At 45.9% G+C, this 23,870-nt stretch overlaps 1 protein-coding gene across 26 annotated transcripts in view; it reads right to left on the bottom strand.

Annotated features, from left to right (window-relative positions):
* KALRN (kalirin RhoGEF kinase) overlaps positions 1-23,870 on the bottom strand; it is a 708,823-nt gene that overhangs the window by 50,708 nt on the left and 634,245 nt on the right. For 20 of the 26 annotated variants that reach the window (XM_045037038.1, XM_045037036.1, XM_023260237.2 and 17 more), the window contains 9 exons: positions 21,874-21,969; positions 12,205-12,335; positions 7,760-7,826; positions 6,860-6,963; positions 6,603-6,672; positions 6,167-6,253; positions 5,198-5,290; positions 4,359-4,409; positions 3,187-3,264 (listed from right to left, as the gene is read on the bottom strand). In XM_045037038.1, the coding sequence (XP_044892973.1) occupies positions 3,187-3,264; positions 4,359-4,409; positions 5,198-5,290; positions 6,167-6,253; positions 6,603-6,672; positions 6,860-6,963; positions 7,760-7,826; positions 12,205-12,335; positions 21,874-21,969 (777 nt within the window). The remainder of the gene's footprint in view (positions 1-3,186; positions 3,265-4,358; positions 4,410-5,197; positions 5,291-6,166; positions 6,254-6,602; positions 6,673-6,859; positions 6,964-7,759; positions 7,827-12,204; positions 12,336-21,873; positions 21,970-23,870) is intronic. The other 6 variants (XM_023260236.2, XM_045037037.1, XM_019839880.3 and 3 more) reach the window with 1 other exon arrangement.

Genomic DNA, 23,870 nt, shown 5'->3' with positions numbered 1-23,870 from the left:
AAGAAAGGCAAAATTATTAGCTAAAACGATGTTCAGGAATTATCCTGGCTCTTCTTATTTTTTCTTAAAAGGAGAGCAGAAAGTAGGGGACACCTGTAGCCTTTCTGCCCCTAGGGCTCTGAGAACTGTTGCCTTCCTGGCTCCCTCGCAGCATGGGCCAAGGACCTCGGCTACCCTTATGGCCACAAACCAACCTGTGGCCAAGGGAAGTGATACAGGCAGGACCACAGGTAATCTGAATTGGGCCGCTCTCCTCTCCATCTGTTATTTCAGGATGAAGTCTTAGAATTAGTCTAATTCTGAAGTCTTAGTCTCCTGCTACCGATCAACAGGTGAAGTTGGAGTACCATCCACAGGTGCCCATGTTTTATAAGCTGATAGATATTTCTTTGGGTCCTGTGATCCTTCTTAAAATGCTTCCAGCTAGCAGGTCACTTGCCAGCCTAGGTAGTGGAGCCTATTTGGTTTGCCAGTTTCTAACCCGATTTTCAGAGACATCTTCACATCTTCAAAGGGAATATGGCCCAGCCCAGCAGGTCTTCAGAGATGCTATTGGAGACCCCTGCTTTCTCTACTGTTCTGCAGCAAGAACACGCCGACACCTGAGATAGCAGCCAGAGGGCCACCTCTGAACCATACTCTCTCAGGTGACGACTTTCACCCTTCAGTAAAAATGTGGGCCATTTGCTGCACATGATGCCTTATTCCAAACAGTACCCGGCACATGGGTCATTTTTCTTCCCTATTCCTGAGAAATGCCTGCCCTCTGCTTGGATCATGGTTCCTTATTGCCAAGGTCAGCAGCCAAACAGGCTTATCTCTCTCCTGGTCCAGAGTTAATATTAAGCCAGTGACCAGCTAGCCAGGAAAGCTCTAAAAGCTCTATTAATATTACATAAGAACCTGACCCATGAATGATAGCCCTGCTGATGCTGAAGGGAAAGCTAGAGGATTTAAAAGACAGAGAGTCTCTAAGTGGGGAGGCTAACTTCTCCCTGGTCTAAAGCCCCGGGCTTCAGAAAGGACATAGGGACATTCATGGCCCTTCTTAATTAGCTGAAGGAATGCAAAGAAGATTCCCTGCAACTGGATGGAAAAAGGAGATGGTGGTGTTTGACTGAAAAGAGAAGGTAATTTTGCAGTCTGTGTGCAGTCGTGTATGTGGACATACACGTGCATGCATGACACAGCTCCTGTGGAGTCTAACTTGAGCCAACATAGTCAGATGCTCTTCCCCTGTTAGTGGTCAGCATCTCCAAAGACTCAGAGAAGGTCAAGCCAGACTCCTCCTCAGAAACACGGGGACATCAAGGCTTAAGACCAAAAGGGATTACTTGGTTTGTTCAGAATAGCCTCAGACCTAGCATAGCCCCAAGGGAAAAAGTGTAAAAGTTCATCCAGTATGACTAGAGGAAAACCATGTAAGAACGCAGAGTAGATTTCTGCTGCAAACCCCTGCTTACTCTAACACCACAGGTGTACCGTGGAGAATCAGGAATCTATGAAAAATAAACAGCAAAGAAAAACTCCACATAGTTCCTGGTCATAACAAAGCAGTGGCAGACAGGGACACCAGAAAGGCCTTGGAGGGCAAGGAGGATAAGAGAATTTGACTCAAGAATATCATGAATCCAACTAATTAACCCAAGCCTGAATGTAGCATCTCCTAAATTTACTTATAGACAAGTCTGCTCCTTTTCCTTTTCCTTTTCCTTTTCCTTTTCCTTTTCCTTTCCTTTCCTTTCCTTTCCTTTCCTTTCCTTTCCTTTCCTTTCCTTTCCTTTCCTTTCCTTTCTCTTTTCTTTTCTTTTCTTTTTTCTTTTCTTTTCTCCTTTCCTTTCCTTTCCTTTTCTTTCTTTTCTTTCTTTTCTATTTTAATTTAGCCAAGGAAAAAAAGCTATTACTTTATTATCTCAACTTCTAGGAACCCCTTTTCTCTAGAAAGTAATAAAGTCTTAGGTTGCAGGATTATCAGGAAACAGGATTAGAAGATCCCCACCTTTTTCTAAGTTGTTCAACAATTATTAAATACCAGTCAATAATTGTGTCAGTTCCAATTTCATCACATTAATTCTCAGATTATATGTAGTTAGCATATGAGGTTTGGATATAAACTAACAGCAGCCACTTAGCAAGCTTGAAGTAGGAAAGTCAATTTTTTCTTCAAAGGTTCACCTTTATTGGCTGAATTACTCCCCCTGTCCAATTCATATGTTGAAGTCCTAACCCCCCAGTATCTCAGAATGTGACCATATTGGGACATAAGGTCTTTACAGAGGGAATGAAGTTAAAGTGAGGTCATTATGGTAAGTGCTACTCGAACATCACTGGTATCCTTATAAAAAGGGAAGAGTTGGACACAGAAAAATGTGCAGAGGGAGGACAATGTGAAGACACAAGAAGAATGTCATGTGAACATGAAGACAGCAATCTACAATCCAAGGAGGGAGGCCTGGTCAGATCCAGGTTGATGGTTGTAAGAGATGGCGCTCTTACATCTCTTACATACACCGCTGCCCATCCTTGATCTCAGACTCCTAGCTTCCGGAAAAATGAGACGATAAATTCTGTTGTTTAAGCCACCCAGTGGGACTTTGTTATAGCAGCCCTAGCAAACTAGTTCATTCACAGAAGCCAAAATTTTGGGGACTTCTAGCTGTTTCTCTTAAGACTTGGTTCTCTTCTTCAAAGAATAGAAATGTGCACATGATGTGTTAAAGCTTTAAATGTTCATTTAACTGAAAAGCCAGCCAATATGTGCATCTCTTTATTAGAAGCATCCTCTCTAAGAAAAAAAATGTGTTCCAATTTTCCTCAGGTGTACTGCCATCCCATAGTTCTGTGCTCCCTCAAATTCCCAGCGCTCACTCCTCAAGCAAGCAAGAAAAGAAAGAGGTTGCTGCCAGTTCCACAGTTACAAGGAACTTTGGGTCTTTCCAGCCCCATTGGAATTGTGACTCCAGCTTTGTGGACTGCTCTGTAACTTTCCCTCACTGCCCTATCACTGCATATCCTAATTAGATAAATCTTCTGGGCCCGTGAGCCAGAGGGACCTGGAACAAAGGCACAGATGGTAAGTGGAGGCGGCAGTGGAGGCGGGCACAGGGCTTCAAAGGGAAACTGCCTCACAGCCCAGGCTCCCGCTGTCCAGAAGAGAGAGGCTCAGAAGCATTCTTAAGGGCTCACCTCAAAGCCCTGCAGGCGTCCCAGATTCATCATGTCATTGCAGCGTTTTGGAACAAGGCACATTAACTCCACTGCTTTCTGTGGGAAAGAACAACAGCGGCTCAGGAAGGGGATGAACACTCATGCAGCCGTGCTGGAAGTCAGGGACCTCCTAGCAGCTCCTTCATTCTAGGAAAGGACATTGGTCCCTGCCACCCACTCCTAGAAAAGGGCAGGGGTTTCTGTTCTAGCTTGGGTGTTGGTCATCAGTATAGGGCTCCAAGTGAACCAGTGACCACCTGTGGGGGGCACGCTACCCAGTCTGCCTTTTCCTCCTTCCCACTTTCCTTTAGCAATTCTCTTTCTTTCTCATATTTTCTTTCTTCTTTGTTGCTTCTTGGCTGCCTAAGCAACAGCTTAGCCTGGTTTGTGAAACACTAGAGGTTTGAACCTAAAATAACATGCCAGAATGGTCTATAACCTCTCTGGCTTAAAATAATCCCCATGGCGACATTGTCTCAAAGGACTTCACTTAGGGAGTAATCCTTGGGGGTAGAAGAGGGAGTGAAAATGGGATATGTTATATTTTGAACTCCAAGAGTACCTGGATTCATGGATAAAACTGCACACTGAAACACTCAATCTCTGGGGCTCCTGGGTGGCTCAGTCGGTTAAGCATCCGACTTCGGCTCAGGTCATGATCTCGTGGTCTGTGAGTTTGAGCCCCGCATCAGGCTCTGTGCTGACAGCTCAGAGCCTGGAGCCTGTTTCAAATTCTGTGTCTCCCTCTCTCTCTGACCCTCCCCCATTCATGCTGTCTTTCCCTGTCTCAAAAATAAATAAACGTTAAAAAAAAAATTAAAAAAAAAAAAAAAAAAGAAACAATCTCTGAAGGATGTCAAGGGACTCAAATACCCCCCTTTCTTATCCTATGTCACTAGAGCCACATAGAGAACAGGAGTGGGGTGAAACTCTGCTCTGTCCCAGGACAGAATTCTTGGGTTCCAGAAAAAGACTCAATGTGTTCATTATTACTTGCCATTTCTCATCTTGTGGAGCACTTGTTTGCAAGGGGCTCTCACTGAGAGGAGTTAGCCTGGACCGCTGGTCCTTTAGAGCCAGCTCTTCCCCATTAGAGACAGATATCCAACACTGGCTCCCAGAGCAGCCAGTGTTGTGAACAGAAGACTCACCTCGATATCTGAACACTCCAAACCAGCCTTCTCGCTGTATCTCAGGAAGTCCTAGCAAGTGGGGGAAGCGGGGATGGGTGCGGGAGGGTGACATCAGTTAGGAAAACAGAGCACTATAAAAAAAAACCCAGCATCATAAAACCTGTGATGATACCCAGGCTACTTTCCTCCCTAACAGACATGACAGTGCATTGTAGAAGCTGAGATATGAACTTATGAGTCATATTGGAAACAACAACATGGAGAAAAACCCCAAATACTCAGAGATTAAAAGTTATGGGAAAAAGGAGGTGGGGAGGGAGGGAAGAAGGGAGAGGGAGACTGTGAGCAGGAAGGGGGGGGGAGGGAGTTATGTCCAGAAAGGCTGGGAGAAAGGAAAGCTCCACCTCTCTCTTCCATTTACTTCATATTCTGTAAGACAAATGAAATTAAACCATTGTAAAAAGTAAAATATGATCATATTGTAGGTATTACTCATCTAAGCTTGTGAGGGAGGGTCTTGCCTTTGCTTTTCTTTCTCCTTGTGGTTGCTCTATTTTTATGCTCTTACTATTTTTTTATTTTTTAAAAGTCCCAAGTCAGTGATGGTGACAAAGGAAGAAAGTGAATTGAAAGAAAGACAGTGAACGAAAAACCAACCTTAAAGGCAGGAATGGCTGCAATTTATTTGGAGGCGGAGCTGACACAAGAAACCAACAGGCAAGGTAAGAGCCCACAGATGCCCCTGCTAGTTCACGGGGAAAGTGTGGTGGAGACTGAGCCTCACACTGACCTGCTCACCGGCTCAGAGCCGGAGAAGACCCTTCTCCGGCTCTGACCCGGGCTCACAGCTCTCTTACCTTGAGGAGCAACTGGTATTTTGTGATTCTCTGAATGGGCTTGATAAGGAAGTCACTAAGTGTCAGCCTTTGATTTATCTCCTGTTTCACCTCCTGGAACGCGAGGGAGATATGTTAGGGGAAAAAAGAGCCAAAGAACTGGGGTCCTGGGGATTAGGGTTCGAGGTGACACAGACAGGACTTCGCTTTTGCCAATAAAGTTTTGGAATCCTCAACCCACGCGAGAGGTGGAGTTACCCACACAACTGCCAATGTGTTATTAACAACATGCAGCACACATTGCCACACCATTCTGCACGTCTAGCACTTTCCCACCCCGTGTCCTCACCCTAGCCCTGGGGACAAGCTGGGATGGGTATTCTGTTCTCTCTGCTGCTCCAGGGCCCACATCAGGAATGAAGGGCTTCTCCTGGGACATAGGCCTCTTGGGCTGGGCCCTCAATGCAGATCTGCAAACACTCAGCTGAGAGCTCTTTCCAAGGGATAGCCTTGCCTCTCCTCCAGCAAAATAAGCATTTCCAGGTTGGGGCAAAACAAACACTTTATGGTGCTTGACAGAACCTCTGGGAACGAGAGCAGAGAGCATGGGGTGACTTGGACCATGGGGACAAGGAGGAGGGGCCTCTGCACAGTGTCCAGGGACTGGCAGGAAGTGTGTGGGCACGGTCTGAGCTGGGGTCACCAAAGGGGGATGGAGCCTCTGAAGCAGTGTCTGGCTGACAGTCATTCCACAGACAGAGGCTTCTGAGAGCTGTCCACACCCTGGGTGCCTCAGCTCCTCTCGAGGAAAGGTGGTCATCGGGAATCTAGCTAATCCGACGGCCCCGTCGAGCCAGCTCTCTCTGTCCTGAAGGGGTCACGGCACTGGATGGGGAGGCCTGGGGATAGACAAGGCTGGCATTTCTGAATGTGGCTGCCTTGGCCTGACTTTCTTCCCCCACCCGGCCCAGCAAAGCCCGAGCAGCTTACTTCAAAGTAAGCGTCGTACTCCGCGACGATGTACTCTGAGCGTGGCTTGTTCTGGCAGTACCACACGTAGATGTGCAGCTTCCGCTCCTGCAGAGGCAGGGAAGAAGGCACTCAGGCACCCTGCGCCTCGGGCTCCCAGGGTGCTGGTCTGCTCACCCCGAGAACAACAGACACGCTCCACACTTCAGGGACACGCCAAGGCACTTAAATATCGACGGTAGGAGAGTATGTGCGCTAGGCAAGAGCCCATCTTTCAAATTGCCAAGGAGGTTACAAAAAAGGCAACAACTCAGAGAGGGACAAGAGGGAAGGCAAGTCGAGGAAGAGCAGGAGAGAGAAGGAATTTTCAGAGGCAAGCACAGGAGCAGGTGGGGGTTGGGGGGGGTGAGGAGGGTGGGCGGAGGGGGTGGGCAGAGAGGGGGGAAGAAGAACTCACGTGTTTGATGAAGAGCTGTGCCAGCCTGTCTTGCTCCTGGATACATTTTTCCAGTTCAGCCAGGAAAAAACTAAAAGGAGGGAGGGGGTAAGGGAAGGAAGCCACGTCCTTCAGAACTGCATTATTTCTCGGTGAGGAGATAAACACCAGAGGCTCCCCAAACCCTACCCTACCCCTAAGGCCAGATGCAGGGGGAGGGTGGGAGGGTCCCGGATTCCTAGGATGTCCCCTGGTCCTCAGGACAACATAGCACTTACTCCTTATGCCAGTCGTAAATCTGGTGAATATTTCCAAACACGATTTTATCCTTTCCTCGCATGTCCTCAGGGACACCCTTTTCTTCTATTCTCTTCATGAAGCCCTGTAAGGCAGAGGCAGCGGTCAGCAGGGCGTTTTCAGGAGACAGCTTTCTTGACAAGCGCCATACCGCAGCCCCACGTAAGTGCCCACTCTCTGTGGTTTCTCAGTGTGCAGCCAGGACTTTACCCCGTGCAGAGTGACAGACACAACTCTGATGGAGCTCTGGGTCCCTTTTGTTGTCTCCAACCCCTTAAGAGAAAGTCTTTCTCATCCAAGTATCTAAATGCCCCTAAAGTAAATCCCTGAGGAAAGAGAGCTGTTTTATATACTACCAAGTTGACTCCTAACTGTGGACTTGTCCAAGGTCTTGTCTTACGCATGGACTTTTGCTTGTCCTCTCGGTAGCCAAAACATCCTTCTTAAAATCTAAGGAGACTCTAAGCCTCAAGCTCTCACTAGGAGTGTCCTGCTTAGTGCCCATGAGGACCGGTAGTTCTGAAGAATATATGTCCACATGGTTAAATGCCAAAGAAGAACTCTTAAGTTAGAAAGTTGGTCACCAAAAACAAGGTGAAAGGACTCAACTCTAACCAAGAGGCTCCCATAAATGCTGCAACATCTGGGACCCCATCTCTCTCTGAATGTCTCATGATATTTCAAAGAGAAAAGGAAAAACACCCTACATAGTTCATTTGATCTATTATCATTTTTCGTTTAATTTCTGCAAATACCCAGAGAGAGTAAACAACACTAAGTTAAAAACATGTAACCTTCAAGTTACAAACCCCTCGGCCCAGGTAGGGTCCAAAATGCCCCTGGTTGGGTGACCGCAGACCCACCCCAAGCCACATACTCACCTCCACCACAATCCCCAGATCTTTGACATAGTCTTTTTCTGTCTGTACCAGCTCATTCAAGACAAACCTGAGCAGGAGATTAAGAACAATGAGGGCCCTCTTCACTGTGAAGCAAGAAACCTTCGCACAAAAGTTGACAGGAAAGTTACTTTGGCACCTTTATGAGAAGACCACCCCAAACCTCACACTTGGGAGCCCTTGGAAGGCGCTTACTGTTGCTCTCCCTGTGACAGGGTCCTGCTGAAGAGGGGAGGGCACCGAGCTGACAGGGGCTTTCCCGGGTGGCACACAATAGCCAGAGGGACACCAATGCTCAGGACTCCTCATTTTCCTTCCCATTCTTTTTAAAAATGTATTTATTTATTTTGAGGGGGGAGGGGCAGGGAGAGAGGGAGAGAGAGAATCCCAAGCAGGCTCTGCACTGTCAGCACAGAGCCCAACACAGGGCTCTATCCCACGAACAGGGAGATGGTGACCTGAGCTGAAATCAAGAGTCAGATGCTCAACTGACTGAGCCATCCAGGTGCCACCCGCCCCCCTTTTTTTCTGTTCTTAATGGTCTTTCCTCCCTCACCTATAACTGAACAGTCGAGTTGACACAAGACAGGAGGAATAACAGGCACTTTGGCAAAACTGAATTATGAAAGCTTTGTGGCTAAGGAATCAATGTGAGGCTTTTCTTCCTTTCTTTCAACTCCATTCTTTGCTTATCAAGAGGAGAAAGACATTTGCTTGATAAACAACCTTTGAGGCCTCAGAGATACCAATACCAAGTGAGGCTTCTGAGATACAGAAGTTACAATTACTCAGAGAGGTGTCCCTGGTAACTGGCCTGCAAAACCCCCAGTCAAGGCCAGAAAGATGGACTGCCGACACCTCATAATCACAACTTTCCATGCAGCAGCCTCCCCTCACCCACCAGATGGGGGGGTTAACCACTACAAGGACACTTGCTTTCGTGGTTTCTTTCTTGTTAATGATTTCCTCCTCTTGGAGCATCTACTTTGTGCTAGTGCTTTATCTAGGTTTTCTCATGCTTATATCAAGGTAGGTACTATAAGCCCCATTTCATATGGATGAAAATTACTGAGGCCATATTACCCATGGTGACAAAGTCTGTACCAGAGTTGGGATTTGAACCTATTGTACCAGAGTCCAAAGACTCTGCTCTTTCATTGTCACCTGCTGCCTGGCAAACTATTCAGACTGGCTCTCTGGAGTCCCCAGGGCCTCAAAACCAAGCACTTCTCTTTCTGTCCAGAGAGTAAAGAGCTGGACATAAAACACTCAGGGCCATGTACTGGAGCAGGCTAGGTGCTGTGCAGCTTACTGGAGTCTGACTCGTCCTGGCGAAGTTTGAAAGAGTTTCACCTGGAGCCACACAACTGCATTTTGGGCCCAAATGGCAGAAGGGAAAAAGTTCTGGGATGTCCAGAGGGGACCCCCGGCATAAGGGTTATAACTGTTCTGAACCCAGGAAGCAATTCATCTGAAATTCTTGGTCTATACCACACAGAAAAGCCAACGAATCCCCAGGTCTGGGCCTCAGGGTGACAGGGAGAAAGCAAAAGGAACATGCGCTTCTTTATCAGCATGCCCAGTACTTCCAACCAGTTTCCTCTCTCTAACACACACAATCCACAATCATGCGTTATAGGCCACAGGAAGGAACCGGCAAGGCCAAATAAAAGCATTTAAATATATCTTTAGCATGGCCCATGTTACTGCTTGGAAGAAAGTGGTAAAAGAAAACCCACAGGAAAGTGGGAGTCGGAATTTGGGGCTGGGAGGGCCCTCTGGAGATGAAGTCCAGCTCTCTGTCCCCAGGGGATATTTTTATCCTATGCTATCTGCTGACAGATTGAGGGCTGTCTTCGGCTTTCCAGCCTCGAGGGAAGGGAAGGGGACTGATTAAACTGGGTGCTGCTAGTGGACCTGGCATCACTTCCCTTGAAGGGCTGATGAAACACTTGGGGAGATAATGACACATTACCAGACAGTCTGAAGAGGTACATAAAAGATTTAAGTTACAGGCATCACAAGACCATGCATGATCAATTGCCAAAAAAACGGAACTGATAATCATGCAATTTTAGGAAATGTTCAGTTCTTATTAGTAAGGATTCTTTATGAGGTAAATGTTATCCTTTGGTCCAACAAAACTTCTACCAGCTACAGCTCAGACCTCCTTCTAACCTCTGTGTTTCACAATGGTGGGGAAGAGCTGGTCTTGCACAGAAAATCTCTTAGAGCCTTTGCACTGGCTGTTGCCTCAGCCAAGAACACTTTTCCTCCATGGCTAATGGCTAATTCCTTACCTCCTTTTGGTCTTCGTGCAAATGTCAGAACCATCTAAAAGTGCAGCATGGCCCCAACCATGTTCTGAATCTCCCTCACTACTTTTTCTTTTCCCAGCTTCTAATATATTAAATAATTTATTTTTATTCTGCTTATTGTATTATTTCTCCCTTTATGGTGCAAACTTGCCATGAGAGCAAGGACTTTTCTTTTGTTGTTATTGTTTATTTTATTCACTGATATATCCTATGCCTTAGTGCATAATAGGCATTCAACACCTATTTTTTTTTAGTTTTTAATTTTAGAGGGGCTCAATCCGATGACCTGGGATGATGACCTGAGCTGAAATCAAGAGTCGGATGCTAAACCAACCAAGCCACCCAGGTGCCCTCAACACCTACTATGGAATGAATGGGTGACTAAAACTTCAGGACAATCAAGTCCACTCTCAGCCTTTTTTCTTCTCCTTTTGTTTTCATCTTTTCTCCATGGAGCTCCCATTTAACCCTTCAATGTCTGTATTGAGTCTCCATTCTCTGTACCTGCCTGCCCGACCCAGCCTCTAGCCTCACAGTCTTCACAATTATACACCTATATATCCTCTCTTTCATTGTGGCCATAAGTTACAGCAAGAGCAATGAGATACTCTAATAGTTGGATTTTCAGGATAGCTCAGGATGTGGAGAGCTGTAGATTCACGCAAGAGAATAAGAAGAGGGAGAAGAAATGGGTAAAGTGAGTTAAAGAGGCAACAGACTTTTGCCTGTTGGAGCAAAATCAGATAATATCACATCTGGAAGCAGGGCAATGGCTTCCATGACTGCTCGTGGGCCCTTCCAACTGAAGTGACAAGAGCAGTGACAGGCTTTGCCAAGAACCACCTGCTACCCCAAAGGTCTCCTCCCTGACCTGAGTTTTACTTGGCTTGGCAAAGGACTGGAACATTGGCTCCAGCTCTCATCTATGTAAAAACAACCCTAGAAGTGAAAGAGAACCAGCTTTGTGTAAGTCCTAGGAAATTTCCATTTGCAGATGGTATTTTTCTATCTCTATTCCATTCTTGAGGTTCCCCTGAGTACCCATAAGGTTGAGGGGTAAATATGGAACTGAAGAGACACTTGCTCAGCTCCACTGTGAGGTGACAGCCCTGCTCTGAGGCCAGGCCTTGGCTATGACATTTCTACTTCAGTTTCCTAGGAAAGAAAGTTATAAATGTTCACTTGGCCTGTTTCCAGGCAACAGAAGGACCTGGCCTCACTCACTTTTGCTAATCCTCATGTCTGTGACCAGGTTAAAGGGATGGGGAGTCTGAGGGAGAAAACAGACTAATTAGCAACAGGGAGGGACCAGTTCTCTGTGCTTACTATCTCACACACACCAGGCAATGTCCAAGACTCATGAAGCTCTGCTTCCAACATGGAGTCAAACCCTAAATAAGAAAACTAAAGTTTTGGAGGAACTGTGGTTTGGCATTCATGGTATCCGATATCTTCTTGATCCGCCCAAGTAATAGAAGATTGACTTCACATCAGGGTGGATACCTCAAACCTTGCATAATATATGGGTTTTTGTGAAATGGACTGCAGTGTAGATTGTATTTGCGCCCCCCTCCCCCCAACTATTAAAAAAAGTGAGAAGATTCTCTTGGAGCTAAGTCCACAAATGGATGCAAAACTAAACCTTTAGAGAAGGAGTGGAGCTAGGCCCTGTCTGGCTGGCACAATGGCTCCCTTTTCCTATACACTATGTCCCTTCAGTTTGAGAAATGTTTCCTCAGATGAAACTCTTCCAACTTTCTGCCATGGATTCTCTAGTATGGGAGCATAGTAATAGTCCCAGAGTTTCCTAAACTTTGTCGGTTTCCTTTTATCAGTATGTTTTCAATTTCTAACAGACCTTGGTTATAACCACACTTGGTCAGCCATAGCTGCTATCTCCCAGAAAACACCTCAGCCTAAAATTCTTAAAGTCGGTGCCACTACAGTGCCTTGTTCACAATGCTACACTGCACAGATCTAGGTCACCTTTACTTAGAATGAATGATATCAATGGAAACATAGTGTAATTCTCCCCCAAATTTCTCCGACCTTAGCCCATTGTTCACCATACACATGTGCACCAGGATAGAATCTGGAGGAGTCACTTACATCCTGCCCCTCAGGGCCTTGGCTTTCTGTTCTTCTTCCAGGTTTCTAGGAGGTGTGGGTGGGGTCATTCCCTCATTCAGGCAGCCTACAGGGTCTTTCAGGCTTCCCCGGTATGAGCCTCCTTCTAGACTCTGGAAAGAGGAGAAAAATAGCCTTAGAGAACTGTACATTGAAAAGCCATCTGGAAGCCCTCGTGTCCCCCTCCAGCCTAGCAGCAGCTGAGTTGGTTGGTCAGTGGCCAAGGCTGTGTTCACTGAATGTCAGTGAGGTACCAGGAGGCTAGGTACTCCCCTCTTCCAGCAGCAGACAGCCCAGAACTGCCGCCTTCTTGGGCAATCAGGAGGAACTTGGCGTCACGGGCTACCAATCTCCTGCCATAATGAAAATTGTCAAAAGTGACATCTCTGGGTAAGGGCGCCAGAAGTAATGCTAATCAGTTGTGGGACCATCAATTGATGGTCCTTATCCAATTGATAAGGAGAGGGTAGTCATAGGAGAGCTAGTTGGCTAAATCCACGTGTGTTAAATTAGCTACATTTTCCCCCCAAGAGCCAATGAGATGTAGACAAGAAGAGAGCAATAGATTTAGCCTTTCCTAAAAATATCTTTGCTAAGGTTATTTACCAAGGGTTTTCTTTCATTTATGAATCCCTTTAATTTCTTTTAATTAAGGTGCTGCAGGACTGAGAAACAAAGTAAAGGGATTACTACAGTTCTCTAGCAAGAGTTAAGGGCAAAGGATTCTAACCCCAGATCTCCTAGTCACTGGACGATCTTGAGTGAGACAGCTAGAGTTATCCCATGTATGCTTTAGTTTTTTTCAATTTCAGATCAGATCTCTCCTTTCTACAGACTTCTACGGAATAGACAGAGACAAAAGTTGTAGATCCCTTGAAAAATTAAAAATGTTCACCCTCGTCCTTGGATGGAACTGTTAACAAGAAGGATACTCAAAAATGGGGCCGATCTTAGCATTTTTACAGGTGTCCTTGAAGAAAGATCACACAGTGACGCTTAGCATTTCATTATGGAAACTGGCAGAAGCAATGTGGATAAACAGTAAGACTGGAGATGAAGGTCAAGGTGAGCAACTCCAAAACAAATATGGGAGTCTAGTCCAAACTATCCATACAAGGGGCCTATTTACAACAGCCTCTGAGGCTCAAAGGGAAGGCTTCACTTCGGTAGTCTTTGAAAACATCAGCCCTAAGGTTAAAATCACAAAAATCAGAAAGTGTCCAAAAAGGTAGGAGAAACAAAAGGCTTCAGCATGGTCTTAAACAACCTGCACTTAGAGTATCTGTCCAAATTCTCTCAGCAGCTCTATTTCAATAGGCCAAAGAAAAGTAGGAGAAGTCCAGGGGAATGAAACAAAAAGCAAATGAGGTGCCCAATGGGCCAGTCATTATATGAGAACAGGTGGGGAATATTAAGACTTAAAGCTGAAAATTTTAAATATTTATTTTTATTTTTGAGAGAGAGAGAGCATATGTGTGAGCAGAAGAGGAGCAGAGAGAGAGAGGGAGAGAGAGAATCCCAAGCAGGCTCTGTGCTGTAAGTGCAGAGCCCGACGTGGGGCTCTATCTCATGAACCGTGAGATCATGACCTGAGCTGAAATCAAGAGTCGGACGCTTAACTGACTGAGCCACCCAGGTGCCCCTAAAGGTGAAAAATTTAAAGCTGAGAAGAGACGTCAACCTTCTTGCCCCTCACCCCACCCCGAAACCGACAAAGTGTACCAAGGGCCAAGCATGAATTTGTTAACAACAGTAGAAACCAGAATTAAGAAGATAGTGTCTTCAAGTTTGAGAGAGAGAGAGAGAGTTTCTTTTAACTTGACAAGTTATTTTACAGGACAAGTAATCAACCATGGAAGTTATCCCTAGAAACAGCATAGGCTAAAAATACAGAAAGGTCAAGGAGAGTTTAGAAAAATTTATAGATTCAGGATCTGTAACCAGTTATTAAGGAAATGAGAATGTCTGGTGCTGAGGTCTGACAAACCAGTGGACAGGCAGGCTTTTCGAGACATGTGACATGTCTGCTGGTGCCATCACCAGAGACAGGCTCCCCAGGCAGATGGACCCAGCTGGTGATTGATCTGATTACATGCCTTTTACTTCCCCTCCTCCTTGGCCCATTGTCTTATTACAACCTTTGTTCTGCAGCCTGTTGGCTGGCAGGATGCTGACTGCAAGGCCCGGGGAGACAGGCTTACATCTCTGCCTGCAAGGTTCTCCCGCTTGGTGTGGGCCATTTTCAACCTTCTGGAATGAAGGACATCTGTGGAGTCCAAAGTGTCACACAGGGAAATATGTTCCATATCCTCCTGCCTGACCTGTTCTATGAGCAAAGAAGCCCAAATTATCTCTGGGGAAAGTCTCTCTGCGAGAGGGTGAGCAGAGCAGAGGCAGTGAGAAAGGAAGAGAGAAATAAAGGGTCTGGCCAAGCTGTAGTCTGGGTAATCTGCCTCAAATAATGGTGTTAGCTATCAGTGCTTATAATTCGAATTCGATTCCCTCTGAGACCTGGCTACCTGTGCTACAGTGGGGATCCTGGGTCCCAGGCAAGGGCAGCTGGGGGCGACCTGCAAGTGCCTGTGCTGCTTCTGGTGGGAAGCAGGCACAGGTCTGATGAGTAGTGGGCTGTGTAGCCACAGGGAAGACTTCTGCCTTGTCTGGGGCTCAGCCCACCACAGTCTCAGGAGGCAAAGGAGAAAGTATACAAGGAAGAGAACAACAGAAGTTCCTCTAGTTGGTCCAAGGTCAGGGAACAGAAATGCAAATAGGATTCAAAGCAGTAGATTAGGAAGAGAGGAGAGCTGTCACCACAATAAAAATGAACACATTTCCTGTCTGCTGGATCGTGGATCACACACCCATAAAACCCCCCTCGTCTGGGCTCCTCTAAGCACCCTTTACACATCCCCTGCACAGCATTCATTACACAGAACTGCAATTGATCATTTGTTTGTACTCAAATAAATATTTATTGAACAGCTACTACATGCTGAATATTTGCCAAGCAACTGCAGAAATGAAAATGAGTAAGATTTGGCTTCCTACCTTACCTATCCTGGGTGCTGTTCTAGATGGAAAAGGTATCAAGGAGGACGAAAAGGGGGGTGGGCAGCTCTATGGTGGGGTGGAGAGGGAAGGGAAAGGCTTAATGGAAGAGGCAATGCTTGAAGTGAGTATTGAGAAATAAATACACTGATGGGAGAGCATCCCAGGTGGGAGCAGCACTCTAAGGATCAAGCTGTGAACCTTCCCCGGGCAGCCTGGGAAGCTGGAAGCAGCCTGACACAGATGGGATATGGGGTATGAAAGGGTGAGATGTGGGGGCTGGTGGCAAGTGATTGTGTGTTGTGTGAGTTGGGGTGAGTGAGTCTAGGGAAGGAAGAGGTAAAGGGTGAGGTAGACAACCCTGGGGAAGTGCACAGGGATAAGTCATATGTGTAAAGCCTTACGCGTAGCATTAATAGGTAGAGACTGTACTTTCTAAAATGAATGACAAAAGGGTTTTTAATTTTTTTAAATGTTTATTCAAACAATTTTGAGAGAAGAGAGAGACAGAGTGTGAGCAGGGAGGGGCAGAGAGAGAGGGAGACAGAGGATCCCAAGCAGGCTCTGTGCTATCAGCACAGAGCCCAGTGCAGGACCAGAACCTAGGAACTGTGAAATCATGACCTAAGCCGAAGTCAAGAGTCTGATGCTTAACAGATTGAGCCACCCAGGAGCTCCAGGAAGATCACTCTTAATATTCCTAAGGGCTTTTCATCTCTTGGGAAAATGTCCCTGATATGACAGTAAGGCAAAAAAGGAGTTGTCTGTATTCTGATTAACTACATTATTTTTCAAAGGGTCTAGGAGAAAATGTATCAATATTTAGCACTGAATATGTCTAAATGATAATTATCAGAGATATAACTTGTGTTTATATTCTTGTTATTATTCCAATTTTTCTTGAATAAGCATATTCTTATTTTATTAGTAAAAAAAAAGAACTATTAAAAAGTTCTTTTAAAAAAAGAAAGAAAATCTGTCTGATAGTCATGTAGACAGATGTCATACTGAAATCAGGGAGGAAAATATTCTAATAGTCCAGGCAGGAGAGCATTGTGAGCACTAACCCTAGACTGTGAGCTTCATTATGGAAGATTCTATGCTTGATCTCAGAGCTGGCACACAGTAGGACTCCGAGAATTTATTGAATGTACTATGGGACTCTTGGGGAGTGATCAAAGGTCATCTGATAAAACAGGAAAAGGGTGCTGGTCCAGCACCCGGCAGCACACCAACCTCTTATCAGCCCCACCCTTTTCTAAAAATTTGTATAACATTCTCTGGACAAAAAGTATTAGATCATAGTCATTTCCAGACAAATTAAGGGTGGGGGTGGGGAAGATAACCGTATAGTAGAAAAACTAAAGTCTGGACTTTTCAGGCAAATGACATTTCAGGTTTGTGACTGCCTTAAAATTTTTTTTGGTGGAAATTGAAACTTTTCCATCGAGGGATGCCGGAGGAACCCAGTTCCTGAAAACACACACCTCCACCATGGGTGTGATCCAGCCATTATTTCCTCTTCTCTGGGCTCTGAACTTGGCTAACTAGATTGCCACTGAGAAAGCAGGCTGATTCACCTAATAGAGAGCAAAGCACACACACAGATGCGGCCTGGCCCTAGACATGTTTCTCGGCCCACATGGCTGGCCTCGGGAGGTGAATGCTATCAAAGTAGGAGAATCAGAGGGCAGGAAGTCTTGTGGAAGCAGGTAGACACATTCTAGGATGCCAGGCTACCAGGCAGACCGAACAGGAGCTCAATCCCGGGCAGCCCCTCCCCCAAAGGCAGGGGATTATCAGTCAAGGGGCCATTGGTACCTTCCCAAGCCCAATAAACTATTGTGACATGCCACCTGAGGACAAGGGCTCAGGGAGGAGGCTTGATCTTTCATCTCAGGCAGGTTGTGAAATCCTGTGGCTGTTTAGAGACCCAAGTTCAAAGACACATTTTCACATGGCCAGGAAGCTCTTGTTCCTCAAGTTTGAGGGATAAAACCAAGTCATATAGATTGTTAAGCTATCACCCTGCAACTTTCATCCAACCAGCAATCTACTGGCTGACACATTCTATGTTCCCATGACTCGAACAGGGCTGTGGGAGATAAGGGATGACGCTGTTCCCTTTCCCTGCCATTCAGAGTACAGATGAGGTGGCTAAGAGCTAACATTTGTAGGATGCTTACTTATCATTTTACAAAGCTCATCCACACCTACTCAATCATCATGGTATCTCTTTTGAGCTAAGATTCAGGTGGACAGAATCCTCACGGCTGATAAAGGAGATAAAGAGAGGCCCCAGTAGACTAACTAACTTGCCCAAGGCTACACAGTAAAGTAGCAGAGGCAGGACTACCAGCTAGATCTCTGATTCCTTACACACCCACCACTGCCACCACCAGTCCACACATCTAGGAAAAGCTTTATTAAAAATCACACAAGGAGGGGCACCTGGCTGGCTCAGTCAGTAGAGCATGTATGTGACTCTTGGTCTCAGGGTCGTCAGTTTGAGCCCTATGTTGGGGGTATAGGTTACTTAAAAAAGTAAAAACAAAGATCACACAGGGAAAGAAGGGGGGAGTCCTTGTACCTGGCTTGGAGTTAGAGACTATACCTTAATACAAATGTGGAAAAAAATGCGTTTGCTCTATTTGGGGAGAGGTGGGTGGGCGTCTTCTGCTGGTAAATAAAAGCAGTGATTAAAGACCAGGGCTGGCAAAGAAGAACTACAGTGTCCATTAATGTCCAGAGGGACTTGCCAAAGGAGGTTGTGGGGGAGCTTCAATGGCTTTATCTGCATTGCAGGTGAACTACAGGACACCTACCCTTGCTTCCTGCCAGCCGCCCAGCGGAGATGGTACCTCTGGGGCAGCTGCCTCAGTGCAGCCATGACCACGTGATCATAAAGCACCAAGGACGGCTCTGGGACTCAGAGACACAAGGGATCTCAGGACTTTTGGGTGGAGCAGAGTTTGGTGCTACCTCTGGAGCAACCGAAAAAGAAAGCAGAAAGAATCCAAGCCCTAGATATAAAAGTCCAAGTATACTAGATGCTCCTGTAAAACTTCCAGCCTGTACACTGGAAAGGAACTTACTAGCTCATGTTATACTGAACTAAGATAACTTCTACCCACAGGTCTAGGCCTCACCCTCTGGAGCAACAAAGAGTGACACCAACTCTTCTTTCCCACAGCAGTCCTCGATTATGTCAGGATCGCTCTCATGAGCCTTCTCTCTCCTAACTTCTCCCCATACTTAACCCAGTGTCTTCAACTTTCCTTCAAAGGATACGGACCACATGGTACTGGTTACCTCCTCTGGGGCCCTTTCACTGAGTTCAAGAACACTTCAGAATGCAGCATTCAGAGCCTGATACATGACTCCCACACTACTCATGACTGGTATGGGCTAAAGAACTTTGACTACAATGGAGCTATTACTTTCCTTGATTGTACACTGTACTTTCGTTAACCTAGCCTATGACCACACGAGCTATTTTGGTAGCAGGCACACTGTTGAACTTACAGTCAAATAAAAACTCCAGAACTTTCATAGGTTCTGGATCCTACCCTCTTTTTAAAAAAATTTTTAATATTAATTTATTTTTTGAGAGAGACAGAGCACAGGCGGGAGGAGGGGCAGAGAGAGAGAGAGAGAGAGAGAGAGAGAGAGACCCAGAATCTGAAGCAGGCTCCAGGTTCCGAGCTGTCATCACAGAGCTTGATGTGGGGCTCAAATTCACGAACTGCAAAATCATGACCTGAGCCGAAGTCAGACCCTTAACCTGCTGAGCCACCCAGGTGCTCCTAAATCCTACCCTCTTTTAAGCTAAAGAGCTAATGAGGAATAAAAATACAAGTCTCAGAAGTAAGAATGCAACTCAGGATTTCCAAATGTGGCAGGGGAAACAACCACCCACCGTTGCTTCACTGCTATCCCACAGTGGATGCATACTAGGATGGGAAGAAAGAGAAAGCAGAGGAGAGGGCAAAGGAGAGGGCAAAATTTTGGTGAGAAGATTCTGAGAAACCAAATTACCGTTCCCTCATTCTTCATGATATGGGCTTGGTTTCACATGTTTGGCCAAAGAAATCTCTCTAATTCTGGGTTCACCACAGGTCCTCAAGAAGTAATTATTGGTGGAGGAGGAAGTTAAAGTTCTTCTTATGGGAAACGCACCACAAAAAAACCACTCGTCTCACAGACATTTGCTGAAAGCCTGTTACGGGGGTGATCGACTCCATCCTATGCCCCCTCTCTTCTGGGAGACTTGCTCTTATGGGGCTTCTCAATATCTGCACTTACCTGTTTAACACCAGACACGGCAACTACATAACCAGAGGTCTGCAGGGATTCCCAACAGTGCTAAGGTGAGCACAAAGAGCAGGATACAGGTAATCCAAAATATAGGAAAATATAACCTTTTGGAAACAAGTGTGTACTGACGAAACTGTGAGTGTGAAAGATTCCTGTGTGTTAATGGAGGAGAAGAAAATGTCCTAAATGACCGATCATCTAGCTGGGTATGGAAGCTGTGAAGATGAAGGCAATGAAGAGATTAAGACACTTCAACAAATAACCCATCGGAACTATCTAAGAGCTGTCCCCGGCAGCAGGTGGCTTACATAGTAATTGCCATGGGGCTGCAGAGGAAATCTGGCCTGGGCTGGTCAGGGAAGCCCTTTTGGAGAGATGAGATTCCAGTGGGGCCTTGAAGGACTGTTATGCTTTAGAAAGCAAGAACAAGTGGGGGAACATTCCAGAGAAGTAGGGTGGTGGTATGAACAGAAACTTGGAGAGAGGAAAGCCAAGTGCATGTTTGGGGACAGTGAGGGAAACAATTCAGTTGGAGCAGAGTTCATCAACCAGAATAAATAAGTGGGTGTAGGCCGGCTACCAAACATTAGAATACAGGATAAGTGTGAACTTTATCTATATTTATCTTTTATCTTTGGTTGTATACGTCTATCAATAGGCACAATTTTGGTCATGCGTTGCCAAAACATGTAACCTATTTATAAATTACATGTCTGGACTGCTGTGTTATCCTTATGTATGTAATAAAATATACCCCAAATAATTTTTAAGTGAGATGAAGAGATTCTGAAATTGTCTTCCGGTATACCTCAGTAAAGTGTCTCGTGTACCTAAAGGCACTTCTCCCATTGGAGAGGACTGCTCATGTAGGCAAGAGGGAGGCAGTGAGCCTTCATTGAGGAGGGGGGGTAATGCGGTAGAAGACCCACCAGGAGACTGAGGCCCCAGGGGTGGGGGGAGGCTGACTGGGGCAGGGGAAGATCAAACAACAAGTACTGCGATAGTCCAGGCATGAGGTCAGGGCTCAGGCTCAGGTGGTAAAAGGGGGAAAAAAGTGTAATGGTATTTGGAGAACGAGGAGGGTGTGTGAGGAAAGGAGAGCAAGTGGGCAGTGGGCAGAGAGGCGAGCTTTAAGAAGCCAATGCAGTGCCCACGAGAGCGCTGAAATCCCACCAGCGAGGCAGGGAGGGTGGTGGGGAAAATGGACAACTCTCAAGAGCTGGACACAGCTACTAAAGACATCAGCTGAACTACTCTAAGTTAGGAAGGACAACTTAGAAGAAGAAGAAAGTCATGTGTTGAATTTCATGGGTACTCTCTAAGCTGCGAGATTTGAAAAGCGAGATACTATAATCAGAATTATTATCAGGCAGTGTCATCGGCACAGCATCTATCATTTTCCTCTAATTCCTGGGCCAAGGGGAGAAGGGTGCAAATGGTGCCGATTAGCAGGACTGCCTGACAGAAGTCAGTCATTATCCTCATGAGAGTTGCAGGAAACACCAAACCTGGATGAGAGTGAAGGCAATGAAAATGCTTCAAATTGTCATCCTTTAGGGGTACGGGTCAGTGTACCAACATGGAGTAGAGGAACGGCATTATCCAAACACGAGCTCTTTCACCATCGTGGTGCCAAAACCTACAGCAGCCAGACCCAGAACCCTTCTCTGCAGTGGTCCGATTGGCCCTTGAGACAGTCACAAGCTAGCTAGTGTTCAGTGGCAGAAGTTTGGTTTGCCCGCATGAATGGAGTATGCACCAACACCCCCGATCTCTTGTGCTCAGGCATCCATACCCTTTTGCCCATTCCCCTTTATAATTAGCAATCTTGCAGACTCTGCAAGCTAGAAAATTGTCTGGGGTCCCCGAATAAAATTACCTGGTGCTTTCAAAGATCCAATCCATGTTCTGTGTCTCAGCAGCCAAGTTAGCTTCAGGGCTAACCAGACATACATCAGTCACTGTCCAAATGCCGCGTCCCTGTAGGCCAGTGGACTGGTCTCACAGGAAGGCTATTTTGTCTTGGATACTTTTTTCCTTTCATCAATGCCACAATCCCCAAAGGGCCTGTTAATTGCCTATGCCCATTCCAAAACCAAAAACCAAAAACCAAAAAACAAAAACAGGCTTTGGGGCAAAGGTTTTTAGAAACAATCATCAGCCAGAAACAATCCTATAGGAGGAATGGGGATAGGCGCAAAGGAGGACATGGCACATAGACGCCAGGCCCTGGGAGCCGCATGGAGGTAACACACACGCAGAACTGCCTCCAGGACCCCCACTTACCAGCTTGCTTTTGACCAATTGTTCTATTGCACTGACAAGGTCTGCAGCAGAAGGTACTTCAGTGGAAGCCTGCCGGGCTGCTAGCAAAGAGGAGGACTGCAAGACATTGAGCAGCAAAGGAAAAGCAGATTAGCAAGGAATGAGGAATAGCAATTAGGAAGCAAAACAGCAAGTCCAAAGCTCAAGGCAGGCAAGGGAAGCAAAGCTTTATGTTTAGAGGGAAGAGATCACAGAGGGAGATAGAAGGCAGTGTGGGTATGGGGACAGGCCCGCCTGTCCCCTTGTCAGGAGTTCTGGCCAGCAGCAAAGCAGGCATGGGACTAGGCTCTCCTTAGGCAGGCTTCTGGAGCAGCTGAGGGCAGGGTTTGCTGACTTCCTGGGGGGCCAAATGTAAGGGCTGCACCCACTGTCAGCAACAGGAGAGAGGGACAGACAGAATTTTGGCTGTTAAAGGGCTGCCCATTGCCGTTCCAGGGTATGAAAGGAGTCCATAAACCTAGCCTCAAACGTATCCAAAGAAATTGTTTTTGCTTTAGCCAAATACAGATTTAAAATATAGATCTTCAGTGTGTATCAAACAAAAATTCAAGGGCAGAGCACTTAAAGACCAGGAAGCTAGAAACCCCCTCCCCACTCACATGTGTGCACATGCATTCACACACACACACACACACACTCACACACACACACACACACACACACACACACACACACACACACACAGAGATGCTTCTGGTAAGGCCCCTAACTGGAACACCAGGATGTAATAAACGATTTTACCAAGGAGTTCTGTGTGTCTTGCTGAAGTGACCAAGGACTATCCTGTTCACAGTAAAGGAGGTTCAAGCCAAGGGCCTGCTGCCCATCCCCCTGTATCAGCAATAGGGACTGGTCTATGTGGCTGTTTCGTCATTGGTTTGGGGAATCCTGCTCATGGAGGGACAGTGGTTTTTGTCTTTCTTCTCCTACTTGAGAAGAAACTGGGAGAAATGGTTAGCCCTGCATGCATGTATGAGCTCCCCCCCCCCCCCCCCCCCCAGCAGAGCAAAGCAGAAGGCAAAACAGAGGGCCCGGGACACATACTCCTTCAGCGTCTGACACTGATCACTGCAAGGGTAAAAAGCTGACTGTTCCGGCCACGGTCTGGCTTCAAGTTTGTCCCTTAAGTTAGGGGGAAGAGTTTCAAAAAGGAAGCTACTTGTTGTCTAATTTAAAAGTTAGTTTAGGTCTTTGCTTCGGAGATGGGGTAAAAAGAAAAAAGCCAAATAAATGTAATTAAGGAGATAGAACAACACTCTTTTTCCTCTTCTGGAGAATGCAGGAAAGGAGGTTAAGTTTGTTTGGAAATCCAAGCTATCAAATTTTTGATTTAGTAATCCTACCCCTGGGAACTTATTCCAAGGACAGACGTCAAAAGAACAAATGCTGTATGTACAAAATGATCTGTAGCAGTGTTATCTAGGAGAGCAAAAACTGAAAACACCCCAGGATATCCCAAAACAGGCTGGTCAAGCAAATTATGGCACATCAAATAAGTGACACTGTCCCCAGCTATTAAAATCACACTTACAAAGGTAAAATCAACACAATTTTAGAAAAATACTAAGGAAAGCATTGGACATAAGATGTGCATATTAAAATGATAAAAATAAAACACACATGCATATGAACAGTTATTAGAAGGAAACATGGAGAATCAAGGTGATCAGATAACATTACAATAGGTAGACTTAAAAATTCCTCATAGACTGTTGTAAAAATTACTTAGTAAGCTCAACTCCATTTGCTAGAAGTTCTGAGGCTTAGCAAATATTTCAGAGAAACAAATTTCTGGGAATCAAACAAGCAGGACTGAGGAGGGCTAATGTGTCTGCCCTCTTTCCGGATAACAAAAAGCCTACACGAATGTTTGGGGTAAGTCTGCATTTTCAGTTAAAGATTATCCAGAAACAACATAACATCCTCTTTCCCAAAACAAGCTGTGTTTGAGGGAATTT

This window comes from Felis catus, chromosome C2 (genome assembly GCF_018350175.1).
Source record: "Felis catus isolate Fca126 chromosome C2, F.catus_Fca126_mat1.0, whole genome shotgun sequence".
Taxonomy (NCBI): Eukaryota; Metazoa; Chordata; class Mammalia; order Carnivora; family Felidae; genus Felis; species Felis catus.
The sequence above is the reverse complement of the archived record's forward strand: the minus strand, read 5'-3'. Positions and strand labels throughout refer to the sequence as shown.